The following is a 20963-nucleotide window of genomic DNA, read 5'->3' on the forward strand; positions in this document are numbered from 1 at the left end:
AATGACAGGGCCAGCTCTGAACACAAGAGACAAATAGCAAGAACAACAAAAGTAATGAAATAAACCCCATCAGGCACCTGTCATGCAAAATCCTCCAGGGCATGCTCAGAAACAGGAAAACAGGAAAACAAGAAATTGAAAATCATTGTCAAGTGGAACTTGAAATGCATGGTCCAATTCCTTGAAAAGGAGATTGGCCATGAAGAAAGGAATGTAATATGAGCCCACTCCGTAGAAAGGGTCTCATGGGGCTGATTCACAGAATCTTTCAACGTCAGACTGGTTTCCAGAAGATAGCACTGCACAGATAGATCTTTTTGATCCTCCGGGAGCCCGTTTTTTTTTTTTTTTTTTTTTTTTTTTTCTTTTTTCGGTGTGCTTTATTTTTTCTTCTGGAATGACAGACGCCAAGGACTTGGGTTTCCAATTCCAATGGCGGTTGAGAGGACAGTCGCCTGTCTGACGGGGGTAGAGGCATAGATCGCATGTCAACAGACAAAAGACCTTGGCCGGGAAAGATGGCATGTGAAATCAGGAATCAATGGGGCAAAGGGGCTCATGGGAGATATCCAGAGAATCTTTCCACGTCAGACTGGTCTCCAGAAGATAGCACTGCACAGATGGATCTTTTTGATCCTCCGGAAGTTTTTCTCTCTCTTTTTTTTTGGTGTGCTTTATTTTTTCTTCTGGATCGACAGAGGCCAAGGACTTGGGTTTCCAATTCCAATGGCGAGAAATGAGAGTCGACCAGTCTGACGGGGGTGGAGGCATAGATCGGATGTCAAGAGACAAGAGACCTTGGCGGGAAAGATGACATCTGGAATCTGGAAATTGCAACAAATGGGTAAAAGGGGGTTTGTGTGTGTTTTCTGATCTTCTTCTTCTTCACCAGCAATTTTTTTTTTTTTTTTTTTTTTTTTTTTTGTGTTGTCAGTGACGATTCTCGTCAAAGTGTGCAATGGATGACGAGTCCATGTAGATAATGTTTTAGTTCTTATCGACAGACGCCCTGGGCTCACAGGGTTCAGTGTATTCAGGGAGGACTTCCTCAGAGTAGCGGGACTCGACCATCAGGCCCTGCTTTTCGCAGGCCTCGCCCTGTTCCCAGGCGGCTTTGTGTTCCGCGGGTTGGGTACCACGGTAGCGTTGCCAGAGGAAAACGACGGCCTGGCCAACCAGCATGCCGACGGCGCTGGCGGTAAGGCCGGCCAGAACACCCAGGATGGCGGGGACAACGATGAAGTGCACAACTCGAGAGAATGTGCGAGCGAAAGCACCGTGGTGTCCGTGGTGGTGGTGGGGTCGAGGGCCGTGGCCAGAGAAGCCATGTGGATGGCCGTGGGGCCCACCAGGGCCAAATTCCTCAGCCTCGAAGCCTTCCCCAAATGGTGGAGGTGGAGGGGGAAAGGCATGTTGTCAAGGCTTTCTTCGTGGTGTCCATGAGGACCAGGCTGGATGCCCTTGTGCTTGCCGTGGCAACCCTTGCGGCCAGGTTTGGCCATTCCCATGACGCGGTTCTTTGCAGAGGCGAGGAGGCCTCGAATGCGAGCCATCAGCAGTTCCTGGAGGCATTTGGTTTTGCCTTGGCAGTCTCTCCAGGAAGTGTGGTTGTCGACCGGAGTGGTCTTTTCAATTCCAGCGCGGCCAATGAAGATTTCGCCGGTGGGTGTCTGGATGAAGCTGATGGCGACGGTGTCAACGGGAACAGGGCGATTCTCCACATCGAGAACGGTGAAGCGGAGATCAATCAAGTCGTAGCCAGGCTGGTCGTGCGGGTTGTGAGGCACAGGCATGATTTCCAGCGCGTAGCCGACGGGCACAGGGTCAGAGTGCTTGCCATCTTCGTTTTGTTGAACGGCAAGGATGGGAGTGGGAGGAGCCGGTGGGAAAATTTGGCGGCCGTTGGCCAGTAGGCGATCGTTGTCCACGAGGAAGTCCAGTGTCTAGGTCAGATTAGCAACGAACCGGCATGCAATGGATACACCTCAAACTTACCAGTGAGGGTTGTGAGCCTTGTGTCGAGTCAGCAGGGTCCTTGGATTCGCGGAAAGGACATTCAGCGCATGGCAGGTCGAAGGACGCATGGTTGAATTCATCGAGCTCCATGGGGTTGATGATCTCGAACCCATCGATGTTGGACTCGGTAACGGGGTCCACCAGCATGGCGCGGGTGCTGCTGAGCGCAGCCGCACCCAGTAGGATAGAGCGCAGGAACATTGTGAAGGTAGAGTTGAAGTGGAAAATGGCCTGAGATGCCCCAAGATGAAGATGGAGATGGATGATTATCTTGAGGGGCGAGGCAGTGAGATAAGTCTAACCTTCTTTCGGCGGGAAGTGGAGTAGGTGACGCCAGCTCCTGCGCGGCGCCGTTGCTGATTGGTGGAAACCCTGCTGACTGATGTGTCTTTGTTCGTCTTTTTCTTTTTTTCTTTTTTTGTTTTTGGGAGATCCTCCTATACTGGCGGTTGTATGTCTGTCAATCATACAAAGAGCATTGTTCTTGCGAGTCGACGTCTTTTTTTGACGCCTGTTTTTTTTTTTTTTTCTTTTGTTGTTTTGTCGTTGCAAGAGTTGCTGTGGACCGCTGTATAGGAGGATCCATCCCTGTTCTCCGGACTGGGTTTGGTCAACCGCTGAATTAGCGTTGTCGTATGCATAGAACGTGGACATCAGCCATGTGGGTTGTTTTTTTTTTTGTGTGTGTGTCGGCTGCGCGCCAAACCCATGTCCGGAGAAATGTGGAGTGTTGTCGTATCATCAATGAATCTAAACTAAATGCTGAAATTGTAGAACCGAGTGTCGATAGTTGCCAGGTGCTGGGATGAGAATGGACAAGGCTGGCCGGCCAAAACGTCCTGGGGAAAGTGATGACGCTGTGTTGAAGGAAATGCCAGACCAGCCTGTCAAGTCGAGGGGATCGAAGCTCATCCCAGCACCCAACAGGGTACCCATAAACCGAAAAAAAAGGGATTTGGACGATAATAATGTGGTTCAACGAACCACTCCCTCGTGAATTGTGAAGTGCTGGGTGCTGGGACAAATTGAGCAGGCTGGCCGGCCAGAAGTTGGCAGTTGTGGTTGTTCATCCTTTCAATGAGAAAGGGCAAGCCAGCCTGTCAATTGTTGTATGGGGACATGGTGGTGTGTCCCAGCACCCAACACGAGGGTATCGTCTGGCTGATGAATGTTGTTCAGCCGATTTTGGACCACTCCAGATGGAAATTGCCGTCAGGTGCTAGGACGAATTGAACAGGCTGGCTGGCCAGAAGTTGGCAGTTGTGGTTGTTCTTGACTTGGTTCGATGATCCTTTCAATGAGAAAGGGCAAGCCAGCCTGTCAATTGTTGAATGTGGTGTTGTGTCCCAGCACCCAACGGGGGGTGAAAGCCGGTGAATGAAATCCAGCTGGATTTCCAAGGTTGCTATCTCCAGAGTGGAATGTCGTCGGGTACCGAGACAACTCGAGCAGGCTGGCTGGCCAAAGGTTGGCAGTTGTGGTTGTTCTTGACTTGGTTCGATGATCCTTTCAACGAGGAAGGGCAAGCCAGCCTGTCGATTGTGGTTGTCATGGGTTGTGTCCCGGCACCCGACGAGGGTGAAAGCTGATCAATGAAGTTCAGTTTTTTTGTTGTGATATCCAGTGAGGAGCTCCTCCAGAATGGAGTTTTGTTGGGTGCCGAGACAATGTGAGCAGGCTGGCTGGCCAGAAGTTGGCAGCTGTGGTTGTTCTTGACTTGGTTCGATGATCCTTTCCATGGGAAAGGGCAAGCCAGCCTGTCGATTGCAGTAGATTGTCATGAATTGTGTCTCGGCACCCAACAAGGGTAAAATTGATGAATGGAGGTCAGTCGATTTTTGTTGTCTCCAGTAAGGAAACTCCTCAGAATGGAAGATCAATGGGTGCTGGAGCAAGATGAGCAGGCTGGCCAGCCGATGTTGTGGTTCAAGTGTGGTTGCTTGTTGTGGAAATGACCGGCCAGCCTGTCATATGTGAGGTTTTGGTTTCGGTTTTGTTGCTCCAGCACCCAGGCAAATTCGAGAATCATTGGACACTCGAATATGTGCCTGATGGATGAAGATGCAGGGCTGGCCAGCCAAGTGACAAGTGGAAATTGTGAATTTCCTGCGCGAAGCAGTGTGGCCAGCCCTGGGAATGTATTGCATCTTCATCCAGGGTTCTCAACGAGAATCCTTGAACTGACGCTGGGGTGCTGAGATGGGGAATGTTGCAAGCTGGCAGGCAAAAGCGTCAACAATGGAAGTAAAGACGCAGATTTGTTTCTCCCCAGAAGCCTGGCCAGCCTGCAAACATGTTGTAAACTGGATTCATCCATCCCAGCACCCAGCATGGAGCACCCAGTATGGGTTTTCCCATGAAGGTCAAGTAAAGGTCAAGGATCCTCGTTGATGTGATGCTGGGGTGCTGAGATGGAAATGTTGCAAGCTGGCAGGCAAAAGCGTCAACAATGAAAGTAAAGACGCAGATTTGTTTCTCCCCAGAAGCCTGGCCAGCCTGCAAACATGTTGTGAATTGAAATCATCCATCCCAGCACCCAGCGTGGGTTTTCGTGCAGTTTGACGACGATCGTCAATGCGACGCCGGGGTACTGAGATGAGGACAAGGCAGGCTGGCAGGCAAGGCGTCAAGAATGAAGGTGAAGACGCAGATTTTATTTATCCCCAGATACCTGGCCAGCCCGCAAAGTGTCCCCGTGTGTCCTCATCTCAGCACCCAGCATGAGGTGTCTCCATGAAAGTCGACGATGGTCGTCGAAGTGACGCCGGGGTACTGAGATGAGGACAAGGCACGAGGGCAGGCTGGCAGGCAAATGCGTCAAGAATGAAGGTGAAGACGCAGATTTTATTTATCCCCAAATGCCTGGCCAGCCCGCAGAATCCCCATGTGTCCTCATCTCAGCACCCAGCGTGAGGTGTCTCCATGAAAGTTGTCGATGGTCGTTGATGTGGCGCCGGGGTACTGGGATGGGAACAAAGCGGACTGGCAGGCAAAGCGTCAAGGATAGAAGTGAAGACGCAGAATTGATTCTCCCCAGAAGCCTTGCCAGCCCGCAAAAAGTTGTGAGTGTCCCCATCTCAGTACCCAGCGCGGTCTCTCTCATCGAACGTAACTCTCAAATGGTGTTGCCGGGGTGCTGGGATGAGAAGATGGCAGGCTGGCAGGCAAGGCGTCGAAGCGAAGACGCAGAATTGATTTGTCCCCAAAGCCTGGCCAGCCCGCAAAGTTGTGAATGTGTTGTTCTCATCCCAGCACCCGGCGTCAGTGTCAATCGTGTTTCTGGGCGCAACCCTCTCTCGAGGACGCCATTGCGAGTCAACGGCCAGCGGCGAAAGGTATATATCTTCTTCATGCGACGGTTCGCGTATACCATGCTGGTGTATATAGAGACTCATACAAACCCCGAAGGGTGGAAATTGACGAAAAAAAAGAAAAAAAAGACATCACAATAATCACACAATAATCAAACAACAAGATCAACTGAGGCAGATGCAGTGACGGTCATCGGGACCCGCCAGCTTGCTGCCATTGTCGAATTGATTTTGAGGTTGCAGTGGAAGAAGGCAGTCATCGGGACCTACCAACTTGCTGCCTTGTCGGATTGATTTTGAAGTTGCAGTGGAAGAAAGCAGTCATCGGAACCCGCTAACTTACTGCCTTGTCGTGAAAAGTGGTTGTCTCCAAGGCGGCTCATTCGTCCCTCCTTGGGCAACTGATGTGAAGTTGCAGTGGAAGAAGGCAGTCATCGGGACCTGCCAACTTACTGCCTTGTCGTGAAAGTGATCGTCGAGGCGGCTCATTCGTCCCTCCTCGTTCTAACAACCTTGCTATTAACCAGGCGTCATCCGGTCGCCAGCAAGCCAACGCACTACCACATAGACCAACCAATCCATGAGCGAATTTTGGTTGTCATGGCCTGCACGCAGCTCCGACAAGATGTGGTCCGGTCCGTGGAAGACGGAGGCAAAGGTTTCCAGGTGACCTCCGAGCAATACGAAGGTCTGGAGAAGGATGACCAATGCCAAGTACGTCATGACCATCACCCGAAGTCCAACATCTAACCAGCCGAGGACTTTCGATTCCGTGCCTGGCATCTCGAAAACAGTAGCCGCGTTCACCACGGGGCCGGTGGGTGGAGACAAGCCCGGACGATGGCCGGAGCCGGTGGGCTGTGCCTCCATTGATCCCTCCGGTGACGACCGTGGTCCCTTTGCAGCGTTCTGAGTCGAGTGGGCGGTCTCTACTCGTTCCTCCAAGAGATCCTCTGGACCCATGCATCGTACTCGGGGTCCAGTCAGGGCATTCACCGCGGGGCTGGTAGGTGAAGACAGGCCCGGACGACGGCCGGAGCCAGAGGGCCGTGTCTTCATTGATCCATCCAGTGACGACCGCAGTTCTTCTGCACCATCCTGGTCCAAGTAGGTGGACTCTACAGATTCCTCCAACTCCTTCACACTAGCCTCCATGCTTAGCAAGTCATACTGGTCGAAAGCAGGGGAACTGGGGCTGGGCGGTGGAGACGAACCCGAACGTTGGCCGAAGCCGGTGGGTTGTGCCTCCATTGATCCTTCCAGTGACGACCGCTGTTCCGCTGCGATCTCCTCGAAGACTTGAGCACTTATGGCTTCCTTTCCCTTCACTTCCCCCGCACGGGAATGTTCTTCGGAAAAGGACGACGGGAGACAGGGTGCACTTTCGCTACCCTGCTCATCGGACACGCAGAAGTCCGCGTAAGCCGCTGGATTGGTTGGATGCCTATCCAGCAATTGATTGAGGCGAGAGGGCAAACCCCGTCTTTTCCGCTCAACACGGGCCAGGTTCACAGGATCGAAATCCCATGGGTCAGCTGGACCACTGTGCGGGGGCCAGACCTTGAGGGTGGGCTGCTCCTTTTCCTCCTCAATCGCGGACTTCACTTCACCCTTCACTTCACCAGTGGGAGTCGGCTTAGAATCAGCGGACGCACTCTCATCAGCTGGTAAAGCTTCCCGAAGCCAAGGCAGAACTGATTCCTCCAAAGTCGCCGGGTAGGACCCGGGCACACTAAGAACTTCCTCAGTCTGCGATGACTCTGCCAGGTCTGATTCCTTTCGAACTGGCTCACTAGGAGCTACGTCCGAGACTTCCTCAGTTGGCACGGGGACTGGAATGGTTGCATCCTCGGCCTGGAGTGGCACAGAATGTGCAAGCTTCTCCAGGACCTCCGCAACATCGGACAGGTAGCGCTCGGCAAGGTTGATATCAAACACAGGTTTGGGCAAGCCCTCACTCTGAGATGACTTCTCACTCACAAGCACTTCCTCCACCACTTCAGAATCAGTGGGTTCTCCCGCAGATGGAGCCGGCTTGGTGACTGCAGGCGCGCTCACTTCTGCTTTGGAAGGCACTTCCTCTTCGAAGGTTGCCGTACGCTGAGCTGGCTCACAAGGAGCTGGCGGGCTCAGGACTGCTTCCTCCTCAGATTCCTCTGAAACAGACGCTTGCATGCCTGGATGTGACTCACGAGAAGTCTGGCTATCCGGGCCTGGAAGATGCTCAGTTGCAGCTGGCTCTTCCCTGAGGTCCTCCGAAAGAAGAGGGGCTTGAGCGGGCTCACAAGGAGCTGGCGGACTCGAAGCTGCCTCTTCCCCGGATTTCCCCCCGCAAGATCTGTCGGTTGGCTACTCTCTTAGGAGGTTTGGTGACCCATCCCGACGCCTTAGAGAGCAACCTACCTGTGGTGGGACGAGACTTTCTAACGCGCAACTCCAAGGTCAGTCGAAGTGGGACCTTGTTGATCATGATGCGGTTCTCGTCTTGGTCGTCCTCATTCAAGCCTAAATTTGACAGGGTGTTTGTTATCGCGTCCAAACCATCGATGTGTGATACTTGGTTTGGGCCGGTGTAGTCGGGGGTTGCTTCCGTTGTAGGGGCCCCAATACTCCCCATCTCATCGTTGGTATCCATTACTGTCCATTCCTCCATTCCTGGGGCTTCGGAGTTTGGAGGTGGAAGGGATGTTCCACGCATCACGGTATCAGCGTCCCTCTTGGCGAAGGCCATCTCGGCGGAGAACCCGGTGGCCCACGTGTCCACCTTTTGACGAGCAGACGGGGTCGAACCGAGAGATTGAAGAGACTCCGCGTTCAGGCGAGGGGGGGGACCCATCGAAGGAACGCCAAACTTTGGTTGAGCCGCGGACTGAGATGGGGTTGACGAGGCATGGCTGGGTCCAGCAAATGTCCCTACTTGACCATTGTGGGCGCGGATCTGGGTATCCATACGCCGGTCATTTGAGGGAGCGTCATTTGAGTCCATGTCCATGGGGAGGTCCTCGTTGGGGGTTTGTTGAAAAGAGGTACGGCCTGTGGCCTGGCCGTACGATTGAGAGTGAGCTGTGGCGGGGCTCGTCAGGGGTGTAGTCCCGTGCGGGGGGCCCTGAGTACGGGTCGTGGCACCTGCCTGGTTGTTTGAGGCGGCGGATGGTGACACGAGGGAGGGAGGATTGACCCCAGTCGGATGCTGAACGGCCGCCGACCGTCCGGAACCAGCCATGTTGAATGGGATTGGACGGTTGGAACCGGGCGGCGCAGCCATCGGACTGGATCCGGCCACGATGAAGGGGATCCCAGAGTTGCGAGGGAGCTTCGACATTGTCAATGCTACAACCGTCGTATCTACAGGGATAAAGTTTCACGACTGGTCAATGTATTAGCACTTGTACCAAAGCACCTTTGCAAAGATGGGTCAACTCACGGCAAGGAGTAGGTCAGGAAATCGGGCCACAAAAAGCACCGAAAGTCGGGAGGGGATGCTGGCTGCAGAGGAAAACGTTAGGAAAACGACCTGAAAAGACAATTGAAAAGACAGCTGAACGTACCGGCACGTCTTTCTAGACGTGGGAGAAAGAAAGAAAAGAGGTCTTGACGTCGGGGAGAGGACGAACAAGCTGTTCAAAACAGGTCAGAAAAAAAGACTCCAGAAAAGACAGTTGAAAGTATGGACCAATGAATTGATGAGGTGGGATGGGATGAGGTGGGATGGGATGAGATGAGGTGGAAGGAGGACTTACACGAAGCAGGGGAGCGGCGGAAGAAATGGCAAGGGCAAAAAAAGCGAGAGCAGAAACTTGGTGAGCGTCGGGAGACGGGACGGTTGCACTGTGGAAGAGAGTCAGTCAGATGAATGTATGACACAACATTATGATTCTAGTGTCGAGGAACTAGTGTGGTGGAACATACAGTGTGCAGTGGCTAAGCGCTTACGAAAAGTCAAGAATGGTGAGGAGAGGAAGAAGAAGAGAAGAGAAGAAAGAAGTTGTGGGGGAATTTATACTGTCGAGGAGAAGAGCTAGTGGAAGCTCAGAAATGGAGAGCTCCCATTGGTCGAAAGGCACAATGGGGTGCCTGCCCTCTTTGTGTTCGTGAGATCTGGGGGTCGGGGGTACAAAGACATTGTTCTCTTATAGCTTTGATCTCCGCTTTTTTTGATAGAGAAACCCATGGATCTTTTTAAATAAAACTATTTAGCAGCTGCAGTAGTATATACATCCCAAATTGCGTAGCAATTAGACTCAAATTGCGTGAGAAATCAACCCGAGAAGATTTGTTGTTCGAGGTACCTAGTAAATCGAGGTTGTGGTGGAACTGGCTGCGGCGGGCCGTGGCCGAGCCGCAAGGCCTGTGCGCCCACAGTGCCAAGATGTGGAGAAATCGCCTGGTCCGTGCTGAAATGATGATTTCGACTATAGTAGAGTATCCTAGTAGGCTCATAGACCCCAGAAACGCATGATTGAGGTTGTGGTAGCGTTGACGCGGGATTGAAAGGTCGCATCGTGGTGGATGCAGCGCCCGACCGTGATCCCAAGCTGTAAACCCTTGAGAAGGCCTGTCACTCAGTTGAGACACGATGTCTAGCATGTAATCCAGTAGTCTGAAGCATCAGGAGCCTAGCGATGGGCTTTGCGGCCGTGTCTCAGTTGCAGCACAATCACCGGTGGACGCATCACCGCGCAGCGACCACGGCGGCGGTACAGATCTACTGGGCACAAACCGCGTGAGTATCTCAGTCAATACGTTGACCTCTATTGGGATCTGCATTCAGCGGCTACAGAAGTCGCTTCCTGGGGGGCTCGGTGCTGGGCCGACCTCACGGCTGCCGAGCCGGATCACCATCGGAGACGGCGCAGACACATCGCAAAGCCCTGTTCCAATGGCTACTATGGCTGCGAGAGACGGGCTACAATCATCTGGGGATGAAGCACCGGGCTGACACCGCTGTGCGGATGGGGCTTGCTTTACCGGCTTCTACCAGACCTGACTCTAGGGTATCGCGGCCGCGATCGGCTCATCCACTACTCCCTCCTACTTCTGACGATAATACGACTTGGTTAAAAGGTTACACAAGGGCTACGGAGAAGAGGGATAGTGATTGGGCATTGGCGCACACATGAGCACAGCTTGAGCTTGTGGCGTCATCAACGGTTTGGTCGCTGTGTGTGCCTTGCGAGTAGCGTGTGGGGTCGAGATGAACAGCGAATTTTCGCCCATACTAGGGATGCGATGCCGGTTACAGTGGCACGGGAAAGGGTGGGACTTTTGGCAGTGGTGCTTGTGGGCATCGAAAGTCGCGTTGCGGATTTATTCCTACTTCCAAGCAAACTTGAGCTTACGTTTCTACAACTCCTTGCGGCAGCTCAAGTTCAGACGACTTACCGCACACTCCAGAGCCTACGGATCGCAGGTGTCATCCGAACACCAATCGCCGATTGCTGAACGTCGTACACATGGGGTGGATTCTTTTGGGTCCATTGCGCCTATCCTTAGGTCAATTGAGCGTTGGATTTCCCCTACGCTGAGTATCCTGGGCCAAGCATGGAAGACTAAGAATACTGACGCTGACGCTGACACCTCCTATCCACAGGTAAACGAGACACCGAGCCCCGACCGAGAAATCTAGCTCCCGTGGACGCACAACACTAGCAGACCTATTCTACGGGGACAACCAGTTGGTCTGTTACAAGCACTGGGGGTTCCAGAACCGAGCATGGAACATGGAACGCACAATGGGTCCCGGGTGGGTCGGTCAAAACAAGCTTTTGATCCGCCGGAACCTAAACATCTGTTCTGTGGGGCCGTTTGTGTGGGGCTGTGGGGTGTGGGGACAAATCTGGAAGTTCATCCCTACAGTTGGGAGAAATCAATTTTCGTCTCATGAAAATCAAGCTTTGGAGCCAGTTTGGAAGATTCATTGTCGTCCAAATTTGGGTGTCGCTCTTGATTTTGTGGACGCCCCAAGGTTGATCGGGAGATATATATAGGGTGAGACAGGCATGGAATGAAAATTTCGGGCGGCAGCTGCTTTCAAGGCTCCAAGGTTTTTAACAGCAAGGAATACCAATAAAAAATGTTGAAAATGAATGAAGATCACTAGATACCTGACATTTTAGGCTTTTGAATCTATTGGGAGATCCAACAAAAGATATCTGGGCGCCCAGCTAGGCGCCTCAATCCAACCCGCCGGGTGGAAGGGCGAATTACTTCCAAGGTTACCAAAATCCCGATCACTGGTACGGACCCTGGAAAGTTGTAATTTGTTGCGAGATTGAACGCTACCGAATGCTACTAACCTCCAAGGCTGTGGTATTGGCAAATTAATCAGTGGATGGATTGACAGTAGGTACAGCATCATCAAATCCATCATACAGACTGACCGAGCTCAGTCACCCCACTGACAGAGTACAGCCTACCCTGTTGTTCCTGTCTGGGGAGATGAGCACACGGGAATTTCACCAGGGCCATCTCGAGGTCGCTCTCCGCAGAGGGTTTATGTCGCTTCAAGATTGACGTGAAGCAGATCCCGAAGCGCGATAACCCGACGGCCTATAACCAGCATCCAAATAAAGAGACCGGAGAGAAGACGGGGTGAATCGAATCAACAAACAAGGCTACTATGATGAGACGGCGCGGCTTGTTGGTCTGAAAATGGGACATGATGCAAAGAGCGCCTCGGGCTTGGTTTTCCGTCGAAACAGTTTTGATAATTCAAGGATATCTATTTGCAGTCAGTTCCGGAAGGGCCATACAGACTGCTGCAGGACACAAACCCGCGTTGTCAAAAGAAACCATCTTTTAGTAGAATCAAACTGCGACTTTATGCTTGATGCATGCTTGCTAATTGGTCAGAGTGACGCTTATAGAGCTGAGACACGCTACTCGGAACCTTACTTGATCCTGACGGGAAAGATACTTGAAATGGCAATTATGATCCAAGGCCTCTATTTTAATTGCTGAAACTATCTACCCGTAATACGTTGCTCTGTATCGTCCGAATTCAGCAGACCAGTATGTCCTCTTGTAGTGAGACGAAGGCCTCACCTTCACCACAATCATCCCATACTTCGCCAGTGCATCTTGAAGCATGATTCTATGCTCTGCCTCGAGATCAATCCAACAAAATCCTTCTGGAACATGATGATCTTCGCTGTCCCACAGAACCTTCGGCATGGTGATCCATTCGGGCCAGTAGGAGTCCTTCGCACCGTTCCTGTTACATTCCACAAGATGCGAAATCAGAACCCCGTTCGATGTATCTGGCTGTCCCGGTGGATATTCGCCAACTCCCCAATACGGCCCGTCGATTCCTTGTTGTTGCCAGATAGGTGCCTCAGGCAATGAGTAGGTCACCAACTCAGTGACCGGTGGTTGCTGTACCAACATCCGACGCCAGCTGGCATTCTCGACTTGCAGGATGGGATCCCAAAATGATGGCATTGGGGGGATTCTGAACCAGCGTGTGGGAAAATCAGGGTCATCCAGTCGGATGGGAATCTTCCGGCGCGGGCCCCGATCAATAGGCGCAGGCATGTGGACACGATCGACGATCTCATGGTGCGGCAAACCATACATGTCGAGATAAGCCTTGAACCAGTCGGGATACTTGGCTCTGAACCAGTGTGGGAAGATTGAGTTCAACATCGGGTTCAATTCCTTGTTTTTGCGATGCACATCGGGACGGAAGAAGAGGTGTTTCTGGATGGGAGGAGACGTGGCGATTACATCGTGCCAGTGGCGGCAGACACGTTGGCCGGATATAAGGAGGGTCTTTTGGTCGACATGGCAGAGGATATTCTCGAGGATTTCGACAATTGACAGTACAGCATGGGCGTTCTCCATGGTTTCTGGATGGCGGGTGGGGCCTGGTGGTATGTGTATCTGTAAGACAAGAGGAGATCAAACGAAAGGTGGTGAGAAAGAGGAAGAGAAATCAAAGAAAACACAATGAGGCCGAGAGCGGAGAAGACCGGGGCATCCTTGAGAGGTTGTGGCTAGTTAGCTGGAGAACGTGGTGAAACTACTTTCCCAGTTCAACTCAGGACCAGAAAGCGTTCATTACCAACATGCTCAGTCTGCCAGTGGTACGCGGTGCGGTCCAGGTATCATATGTGCATTTCATGTCCAGTCTATTAGTATCTAACGCGACTATAGTGATACAACCTAGCGAGACGTGGCGATCAAAATATCCAAGCTCGGCATCGAACACCCAGCTCAAAGCTTCGACTTCTTCTTGCCGGTCACATTAGGCACATCGTCTCCCGAGAGCAAGAAGTCGGGGTATGACAATTTCCCACTGGACGCGCCGCCCGCCGACATGCGCCAGTTTGCACCATCAACTGGAAACGCGTTAGTAACGAACGAGACACTTCGATCGAGCTGCGAACTTACCAACAAGGGTCTGGCCGGATACGTAGCTACCGGTGTCCGAGAACAGGTACACAGTGGCATCGGCAATATCACGAACGTGGCCCAAGCGACCAAGAGGCTGGCCCTTGATATAGGCCTCCAGAGCATCCGATGGCAGGAGGCGCTCAAAGCCCTGGATATATGGTCAGTTTAACTCTGTATTGATGAGTTCATTTACTCACCTCTGTCTGTGCAATAGGACCCGGTGCGATGATGTTGGAGGTCATGCCGCGAGGGCCATATTCGAGCGCAACACTGTGCGACAAAGCGTCGATACCAGCCTTGGCGACCGACACGTGGGTCTGGAAAGGCATACCACGGTAGTGAATGGTAGCACTGACGAAGATGATTCTACCGCCAGTTCCAAGGGGCGACGACTGAACTACAGCAACAGTTAGTCAAGCCTAGCAAGTGGCCACGTATCCACTCACGAGACTTCGAGTCCATCTTGTGCTTCTTGCCAGACTCTTTCAAGTACGGCAAAGTCGCCTTGAGGGTGTTGTACGAGCCCAGGATATCGATATCCATCACGGACTTGAAGGCATTGGCGGAGAGCTGCTCAATTGAGGCCAGGAAGTTACCCGCCGCGCCCGCACTGCAAGATTAGCATGTCATCCAGCATCTAGCGATGAGAGATCCCTACATGACGAAATCAATTGCGCCCAGTTCTTTCACGCAGCGCTCCACAGCCTGCTGCAGAGTCTCGAGCTTGCGCACATCCACGGATCCGATGCCAAGCACCTTGGCGCCGGGCCGAGCAGTCGCGATGTCCTGCGCAACGCGCTCGGTCTTCTCGACGTTGCGACCGATGATACATGCGTTGGCCCCTAGGTGAACGAGCGCGCGGACTTGGGCGCTGCAGATGGTTCCGGCGCCGCCAGTGCAGAAGACCACCTTGTTTGCTGCCTTGCATTAGCGTGACCGGGATTCGGCCGGGATTCGGCCAGGCTTTGACCGGGGCTGGGGACTCACCGAAGATGCCATCCTTCCAGGAGTCGCTGAGATATTCGTTCTTTGGTAGTGGCATGATGAACAGGATTGTGGAATGTAGTGGGGGGGAAGTTGGAGAAATCCAGGGAGGTTTAAATGGCCGTTCGGCATTTTCCCCACATCTGGACCTCGGCTGCTTTGATTACGGACTTTTGTGTACACAACTTGCTTATTCCTGATCGGCGATGTCAGACACTGGTCTTTTTGTCATTCGTCAAGATGGCTATGAAGGTGAAGTATATCTTTGTATGGTCTTAGGATAAGCTGTGTGGTATGATTTTTGCAGTATAGTACGCCAAATCTACACAACCCAACTAAAAGAACTCGAAAAGTAGCTAACTTCTCTTGTTGAAGCCTCTGAACTATTCATATTTTGTCTAATATACTACTTGAACCCCCCATTAACCACTTTGTTCCTTTGTTCGTGAGTCCCAAGATACGCGCGCTGATTGGCTTATCGACGTCACCGCGAAAACAATCTTGGAAATTGCCCGAGACGCCTTTTTTCATCTCTTCGTAAAGATCTCGCGCTTCTCCAAAGCTGCACTTGTCATCGATCATCGACTCCGCCATTCAACCGTCATCATGGCCTGCCCCATCAGCGTCAGCAAGTTCGTCGGCACCGTCTCCCTCGGTCTGCTTACGGTACATCCAACCCCATCTCCAATGCGACATCCACCAGCGTACGGAGTACTGATGTGAATGTGAATCTACAGGGCCTCTCCTACTCAACCTCATCAATCACGATCCCCGCCCTCCAACTCCTCCCAACAGCGACCTCAGCAGCCCGCTCCCTCAACGAGGTCAAGCGCTTGAGTCGCCGATATGCCCTCCGCCTCTCCTTCCTGACCAACTCCTGCTTCTGCTTCGCCTGGTGTTTGTCCTCCCCTCGTCGCCGTCACCCCTACATGGTCTGGCTGTGGGCATTCTCTACTGTCAGCGCACACGGTGTGGACTTTTGGTTCAACCGTCATCTCGGCTTCAAGAACTGGGTATCCGCCGTCATCCGGGATGTGTCGCACTTCTCTCTGACGGAGGCTAAGAAGGATGAGGATTTGGTGGTTGTGGAGTCTGAGAATGATGTCAATGGAGAGACTGTGCAGCGTGAGATGGAGCGGGAGCGCAAGCTGCACCGTGTGCGGGCTTGGTTGTCCGGCATTGCACTTTCGATTGGTATTGTTGGACTCTGGGGTGACAAGCGGTGATTCCAGCGGTTCAAGTGACCGAGGGCGAATGTTCTCGCTATTTTTCTTGTGTTATATTTTTTTTTTTTTGGAGCTACGGTTCTTTTTAATGTCTGATACCTGATACATTTTGCCTGTTGCCTTTTGCCTTTTGCCATTCCAGCCGGGTAGTAATGAAGTAATGTCTGGACTCACCCTATTCGAAACCTGCTAGCATAGCATTTACGACAGACCAATCAGAAGTGGTCGATTACTGGAGCCCACCGAGTCCAATGCGCAGTGCGGCGGGGGTGGGGGCGGATCTTACCGCGATACACCCCGTCGCACTTATAAAAAGACCTTGGGAGGATAGAATAGAAGCGTATCTGTCTCCAATCATGTATATCATCGCCCTTCTTCCCATTGTGTTCCTTTTATACCACATTATCCGAATCTCCAAATCCCTCATAGCCTCAAGATCTACCCCAGGACCGTTTTGGGCCCGCATCAGCCACCTGTGGTACTTCCAGCACCTCCGCGGTGGCCGTTTTGAGCATGAAAACATCCGCCTGCATCAAGAACATGGTCCGATCGTTCAAATCGGCCCCAATCATTTCAGCATCAACGATGCCGCCTCGGTGAAAATGATCTACGGGCCGGGCTCTAAGTTTGCCAAGTCTGCGTGGTACGATGCATGGAAGCCCGCCGGCCATTGGTCCATCTTCGCCGATCGGGATATCAAGAGACACTGTTCGCCTCCATCTCCCTTGGCTGATATTGTATACTAACGAAGCTCGGTTCAGCTGATACCAGAAAACGGTTCACCAGCGTGTACTCCATGAGCTCATTGGTGCACTATGAACCATTCGTCGATCACTGCGCTGACTTGTTTGTGGATCGTCTCAATGAATTTGCGGGGACTGGGAAGATCCTCAATTTTGGTCATTGGTTCCAGTGCTATGCCTTCGATGTGATCGGGAACATCACATTTGGAGAACGCTTCGGTAAGGAGCCCTTCTGATCTTTCTCTGTTCATCTGTAGGCACGCTAACCGAAGTAGGATTCCTGGACCAAGGTCATGATATTGATGGTGCTATCGCCGCTGTGCAAGAAATTCTCAGCTACAGTACTCTCATCGGCGTATACCCGCAATGGCATCCACGATTGTCCGGAATCCTCGCCAAGCTCAATTTATTCGGTGCTGGAGGTCGAGCGTACATTCGCAAATTCGTGCAAGAAAAGATCGCACTTCAGGAGAAGAAGAAGAAATCTGATGTCGAGACTCAATCTGAAAAGACGACCCAAAACTTCGTGGAGAAGCTGATGCTGGTACGGGACAAAGACCCCGAGAAAATAACCGATCTTCACATCTTCATCATGGCCAACACGAATGTCGCAGCTGGCTCTGATACAACAGCTATCAGTCTCTCGGCAATCATGTGGCATCTGTTGAGTTACCCCGAGACCCTACAGAAACTACGCGAGGAGCTGGATGAGTTTACGGCTCAAGGCCGGTGCAGTCCGTCTCCGACTTTCAATGAAACGCAGGAAATGCCCTACTTCCAAGCCGTCATGAAAGAGGCACTGCGAATGCACCCCGCTACTGGACTTCCTATGTGGAGGGTGGTTCCCGAGGGTGGAGCTGAGATTCAAGGACGGTTCATGTCGGAGGGAACTGTCGTTGGTGTCAACACGTGGGTTGCACACTATGATGAGGATATATTCCCCGATGCGAAGATCTTCCGACCAGAGAGATGGATCGAGGCTGAAAGTCAGCCTGAGAAGCTGAAAGAGATGAACCAGATGTATATGCCGGTAAGTACTTCATACATTGTTTTTGGGCTGTGGCGGATACTGATGAAATTTCTAAACAGTTCGGTCTCGGCTCACGAACTTGCATTGGTAAACACATCTCTATCCTCGAGATGTCCAAGGTGATTCCTCGGCTCGTTCAAGAATTTGACTTCGTGCCTTTGCGGAAAACATGGCGCACGGAGAATATGTGGTTTGTGAAACCTTTGGATTTCGAAGTTCGGGTACAACGCCGTGCTTCTCGAACGTGAAGAGTATATGGAATCCGAGGTGAAAGTGTGATTTTCAGACACCGGCGGCTACTGGGAGCCGATTCGAGACGAGGAAATTCCATCGGTCGGCGAAGTCAACGGACGGTCTGGTGTATCTTCCTTTCTGTTGGGTGGTAAATTGAATGCTATCATAGCAGTATAACTTCCTTGTATATGAAATTTGCCTTTCATTTGCCTCTGGTCCAGCTTCCGACATGCTCAAGTCATTCCAAGAGTCATCCGCCGATACTCCTTAATCAATCCGTTGACTTCACCCATATCAGTATGGTCGTAACGCGGAGACAACTGTGTTCCCTCGTCATCTTGACCCGAACTTGTAATCTTCGTCGCTTTGATACGCGCCAGATGCCAGAATTCCGCAGCCTGTCGAAGGAATCCCACTTGTTTCCACAATGTACCTGGCGTCTGTGGGTTATCCAAGTCTTCTGGTATACGCTTGTCCCAAATGCGCCTCCAATTCTCAAGGCCTGTGTGCACCGGTGCCATGGTCGCTTCAAAGACGAGCGAGTTTTCAAGGTGAAACATCAAAGAGTGAATGGCTGGTCAAATGTTACCGCTTGTAGAGAGGAGAGAATCCGGCTCACTTACCTTGAACGATCGTGAAAAGATTCAACGTGCCGAGTTGGGAAAACTCTCGCGCTAGCTCATCTTCAAAATCATTTTGGCATATCTGCCGCACGACGGAGACTATCAATAGTCCGTTTTTCCAAAATCGGGTCTTTTTCCATTCTTCGAGATGCAGTTGACACTCCGCTGCAGACTCGGCTTGAAAGCACGCCTCGGGACAGGCAACGTTCATCTTCAATTCGGACACTACCACACGCGGTGGTGAGTTATGGAAAATGACAAGCGCAGCATCGATGAGAAAGACAAAGGTGACAGTCCTGTCATTGTTAAAACGAGCTCGGCATTTTAAGTCCAGCCGAAAATCCTACCTAATCAACTCTTCTTCTTCAGCGAATTGCCGCCACCAAGTTTGCGGGTCGCAGTTGGTCTCCAAACTCTTGTGTGATGCCGTTGCCATCCCCATTTGCCTTGCCAGCTGCACATTTGAAGTCAGCGCCAAAGTTGAATGAAGTTTTTCTCAGAGAGCTGATCAACTCACTGTCACCATCGATGCATGACGATATCGTCGGATCCGCGCTTGTGTCGCCCCGGGACCCTCTCGCTTCTGGAGAGAGCAGATAAGATACCCTGCCTGGATTCCTTGCAGCCATTCCTTGTTATGCGTTGCTCCCGAAGGCGTCTTGGTAGTTCGAAAACATTCATTTCTGAAAATGAGTTCCTCTGCGCTGTCGAGCCATTTTCTAGCCCTTTGAGCATCGTTTTTGGTAGGCGACAGACAAGCCCCTACAAGTAGCATTACGCACAGCAGGGCAGGTGATGCGTTGTTCGGATTGAATAGGGGCTTGTGGATGATTGGACAGTTCGGATACCAAAGAGCCCAGAAGTATTCCAGAAAACGATTGATGTTGATAGGTGAGAAGAACCCCTGGCACTGAGTCTGTGTCGCTGACGACCATTCAATTGTGATCACGTCGCTGTTTTGCTTGTTTGTCATGATATCTCGTAAGCTTTCAACCAGTTCCAGTGCTTTGATGGACAAAGGATCGGTTTCAAGAGTCGTTCCCGTGTCTTCCTGTCTGTTCTTATAGTCCTCGGCGACTAGCCTTTGATTCTTTTGAAATGTTTCCCGGTCGGCAAAGGTGGACATCCCCCTGGAGCTGGTGAAGTATGCCAAGTGTTCTAGTTTCTCGGCTTTGATGGTGTCGGAATCTATTTGAGAGGAAAACAATAGATCCAGAGTAGAGAAGTCGAGCGGTGATGGCATTTCTTGTAACCAAAACTGATCAGGGTTGGGAAATGAGTCTGATAATGACCCATCATTGGTCTCACATAGCGTCAGGTTACCCTCATTCACATCGGTTATTTGTGGATGATGATCTGCACTCAAATCTTCTTGCCCGAGTATTGATCCCAAAGGGAGGGTTGGACCTCCTGAGACATCCATAGGCCCACTAGCAAGAATCGAGGTGATATCCTCTGTGTGTATTGAATAGCATCGCCGCTTTGGCTCATTTTCTTCATCGGCATCGTGGTAGAACTCATTGTCAGCGAATTCTTCAGTTGCATTACGAAGCTTGCAAGTCCGTTCATGGCGACGCAGTGAGTCCCTGGTTTTTGATATGAGTATATAAGCTGATTTGTTCTAAAATCGATTTTGGTCCAGTGCGCACCTTCGATTGAACCTAGTTCCGCATGGTCCGCAGACATGCGGCCTAGTATTTTCATCTGCTCGGTGTCAATGATCGGTTTTTGCTGGGAGAATTTGATACGTACGAGACAAGGAGTGACGCTTGAGATGTTCTGGTCGGCTGAATGTCGAGCAGCATACTTCGCAAATCCATTCATCCATCGTGGGGGTTGTAAGAGTGTTTAAATCGACCTCGGGATGATCGACATTGCCCCGGCAAAGTGGATGCCGAAAGTGCGGGGGTTGGAGAAGTGGCATGCCCTATGTCATTTTTGTTGCTGTCCATTAGGATTGAAATTTAGATCATATTCCATTTTTTGTAGCCATCATTGGGAGCTGTTTGTATCTTGAAAAGATCGAGTCTGCCAAGTTCTGGTAGGGAGCGTTAATATTGATCTTTGCATTTTTTTTTCAAACAGTTTCCAGTCAAAAGAGTGGAGATGATGGAGGACTAAAAAAATTTAGAGCTGAAGAGTTACTTGGAGTGATTGCAGGATGACTCCCCTGATATCAAATGATCCGGCATCATGGTGTGAGATTTCAATTGGCCTGGAGAATGGGGCGATGCACACAGCCCCCAAGACTCCTGAATAGTATCGATTGCTTTCTGCTTCACCGCCTCAAATGTCGATTGGTCAAAGACTCCGTATTTGGCCCCCTGCACACGGATACAGGTGCATGCACTCTAGACTCTTTCAGGACAAGACTTCCCTTTTATGGTTAAAATGATTGGCGG

General features: G+C 51.5%; 8 protein-coding genes across 8 annotated transcripts; 2 read left to right on the forward strand and 6 right to left on the reverse strand.

The window, feature by feature from the left end:
• Positions 1-987: 987 nt before the first annotated feature.
• N7506_003098 (uncharacterized protein) lies at positions 988-2217 on the reverse strand (the record flags this gene model as incomplete). The annotated part of the gene is made up of 3 exons (XM_056952393.1): positions 988-1376; positions 1448-1943; positions 1996-2217. 3 exons carry the CDS (start codon positions 2215-2217, stop codon positions 988-990), a joined length of 1107 nt encoding a protein of 368 aa, XP_056814085.1.
• Positions 2218-5846: 3629 nt separating this feature from the next.
• Positions 5847-7502, reverse strand: N7506_003099 (uncharacterized protein; the record flags this gene model as incomplete). Its single annotated transcript, XM_056952394.1, has 1 exon — positions 5847-7502. The coding sequence occupies one exon, from the start codon at positions 7500-7502 to the stop codon at positions 5847-5849; it is 1656 nt and encodes a 551-aa protein (XP_056814086.1).
• A 106-nt stretch (positions 7503-7608) lies between these two features.
• Positions 7609-8649, reverse strand: N7506_003100 (uncharacterized protein; the record flags this gene model as incomplete). The annotated part of the gene is made up of 1 exon (XM_056952395.1): positions 7609-8649. The coding sequence occupies one exon, from the start codon at positions 8647-8649 to the stop codon at positions 7609-7611; it is 1041 nt and encodes a 346-aa protein (XP_056814087.1).
• A 3644-nt stretch (positions 8650-12293) lies between these two features.
• Positions 12294-13169, reverse strand: N7506_003101 (F-box protein; the record flags this gene model as incomplete). Its single annotated transcript, XM_056952396.1, has 1 exon — positions 12294-13169. One exon carries the CDS (start codon positions 13167-13169, stop codon positions 12294-12296), a length of 876 nt encoding a protein of 291 aa, XP_056814088.1.
• A 372-nt stretch (positions 13170-13541) lies between these two features.
• Positions 13542-14763, reverse strand: N7506_003102 (SDR family oxidoreductase; the record flags this gene model as incomplete). The annotated part of the gene is made up of 6 exons (XM_056952397.1): positions 13542-13666; positions 13719-13869; positions 13919-14118; positions 14168-14331; positions 14380-14638; positions 14709-14763. 6 exons carry the CDS (start codon positions 14761-14763, stop codon positions 13542-13544), a joined length of 954 nt encoding a protein of 317 aa, XP_056814089.1.
• A 548-nt stretch (positions 14764-15311) lies between these two features.
• N7506_003103 (uncharacterized protein) lies at positions 15312-15931 on the forward strand (the record flags this gene model as incomplete). Its single annotated transcript, XM_056952398.1, has 2 exons — positions 15312-15371; positions 15443-15931. The coding sequence occupies 2 exons, from the start codon at positions 15312-15314 to the stop codon at positions 15929-15931; spliced, it is 549 nt and encodes a 182-aa protein (XP_056814090.1).
• A 356-nt stretch (positions 15932-16287) lies between these two features.
• On the forward strand, positions 16288-17952 carry N7506_003104 (cytochrome P450; the record flags this gene model as incomplete). Its single annotated transcript, XM_056952399.1, has 4 exons — positions 16288-16639; positions 16693-16893; positions 16950-17704; positions 17764-17952. The coding sequence occupies 4 exons, from the start codon at positions 16288-16290 to the stop codon at positions 17950-17952; spliced, it is 1497 nt and encodes a 498-aa protein (XP_056814091.1).
• Positions 17953-18171: 219 nt separating this feature from the next.
• On the reverse strand, positions 18172-20389 carry N7506_003105 (transcription factor domain-containing protein; the record flags this gene model as incomplete). The annotated part of the gene is made up of 6 exons (XM_056952400.1): positions 18172-18512; positions 18562-18857; positions 18909-19015; positions 19079-20147; positions 20211-20265; positions 20314-20389. The coding sequence occupies 6 exons, from the start codon at positions 20387-20389 to the stop codon at positions 18172-18174; spliced, it is 1944 nt and encodes a 647-aa protein (XP_056814092.1).
• Between the last annotated feature and the right edge of the window lie 574 nt (positions 20390-20963).

Source organism: Penicillium brevicompactum, assembly GCF_028827555.1.
Source record: "Penicillium brevicompactum strain IBT 35665 chromosome Unknown utg000002l_segment0_segment0, whole genome shotgun sequence".
Lineage (NCBI taxonomy): Eukaryota > Fungi > Ascomycota > Eurotiomycetes > Eurotiales > Aspergillaceae > Penicillium > Penicillium brevicompactum.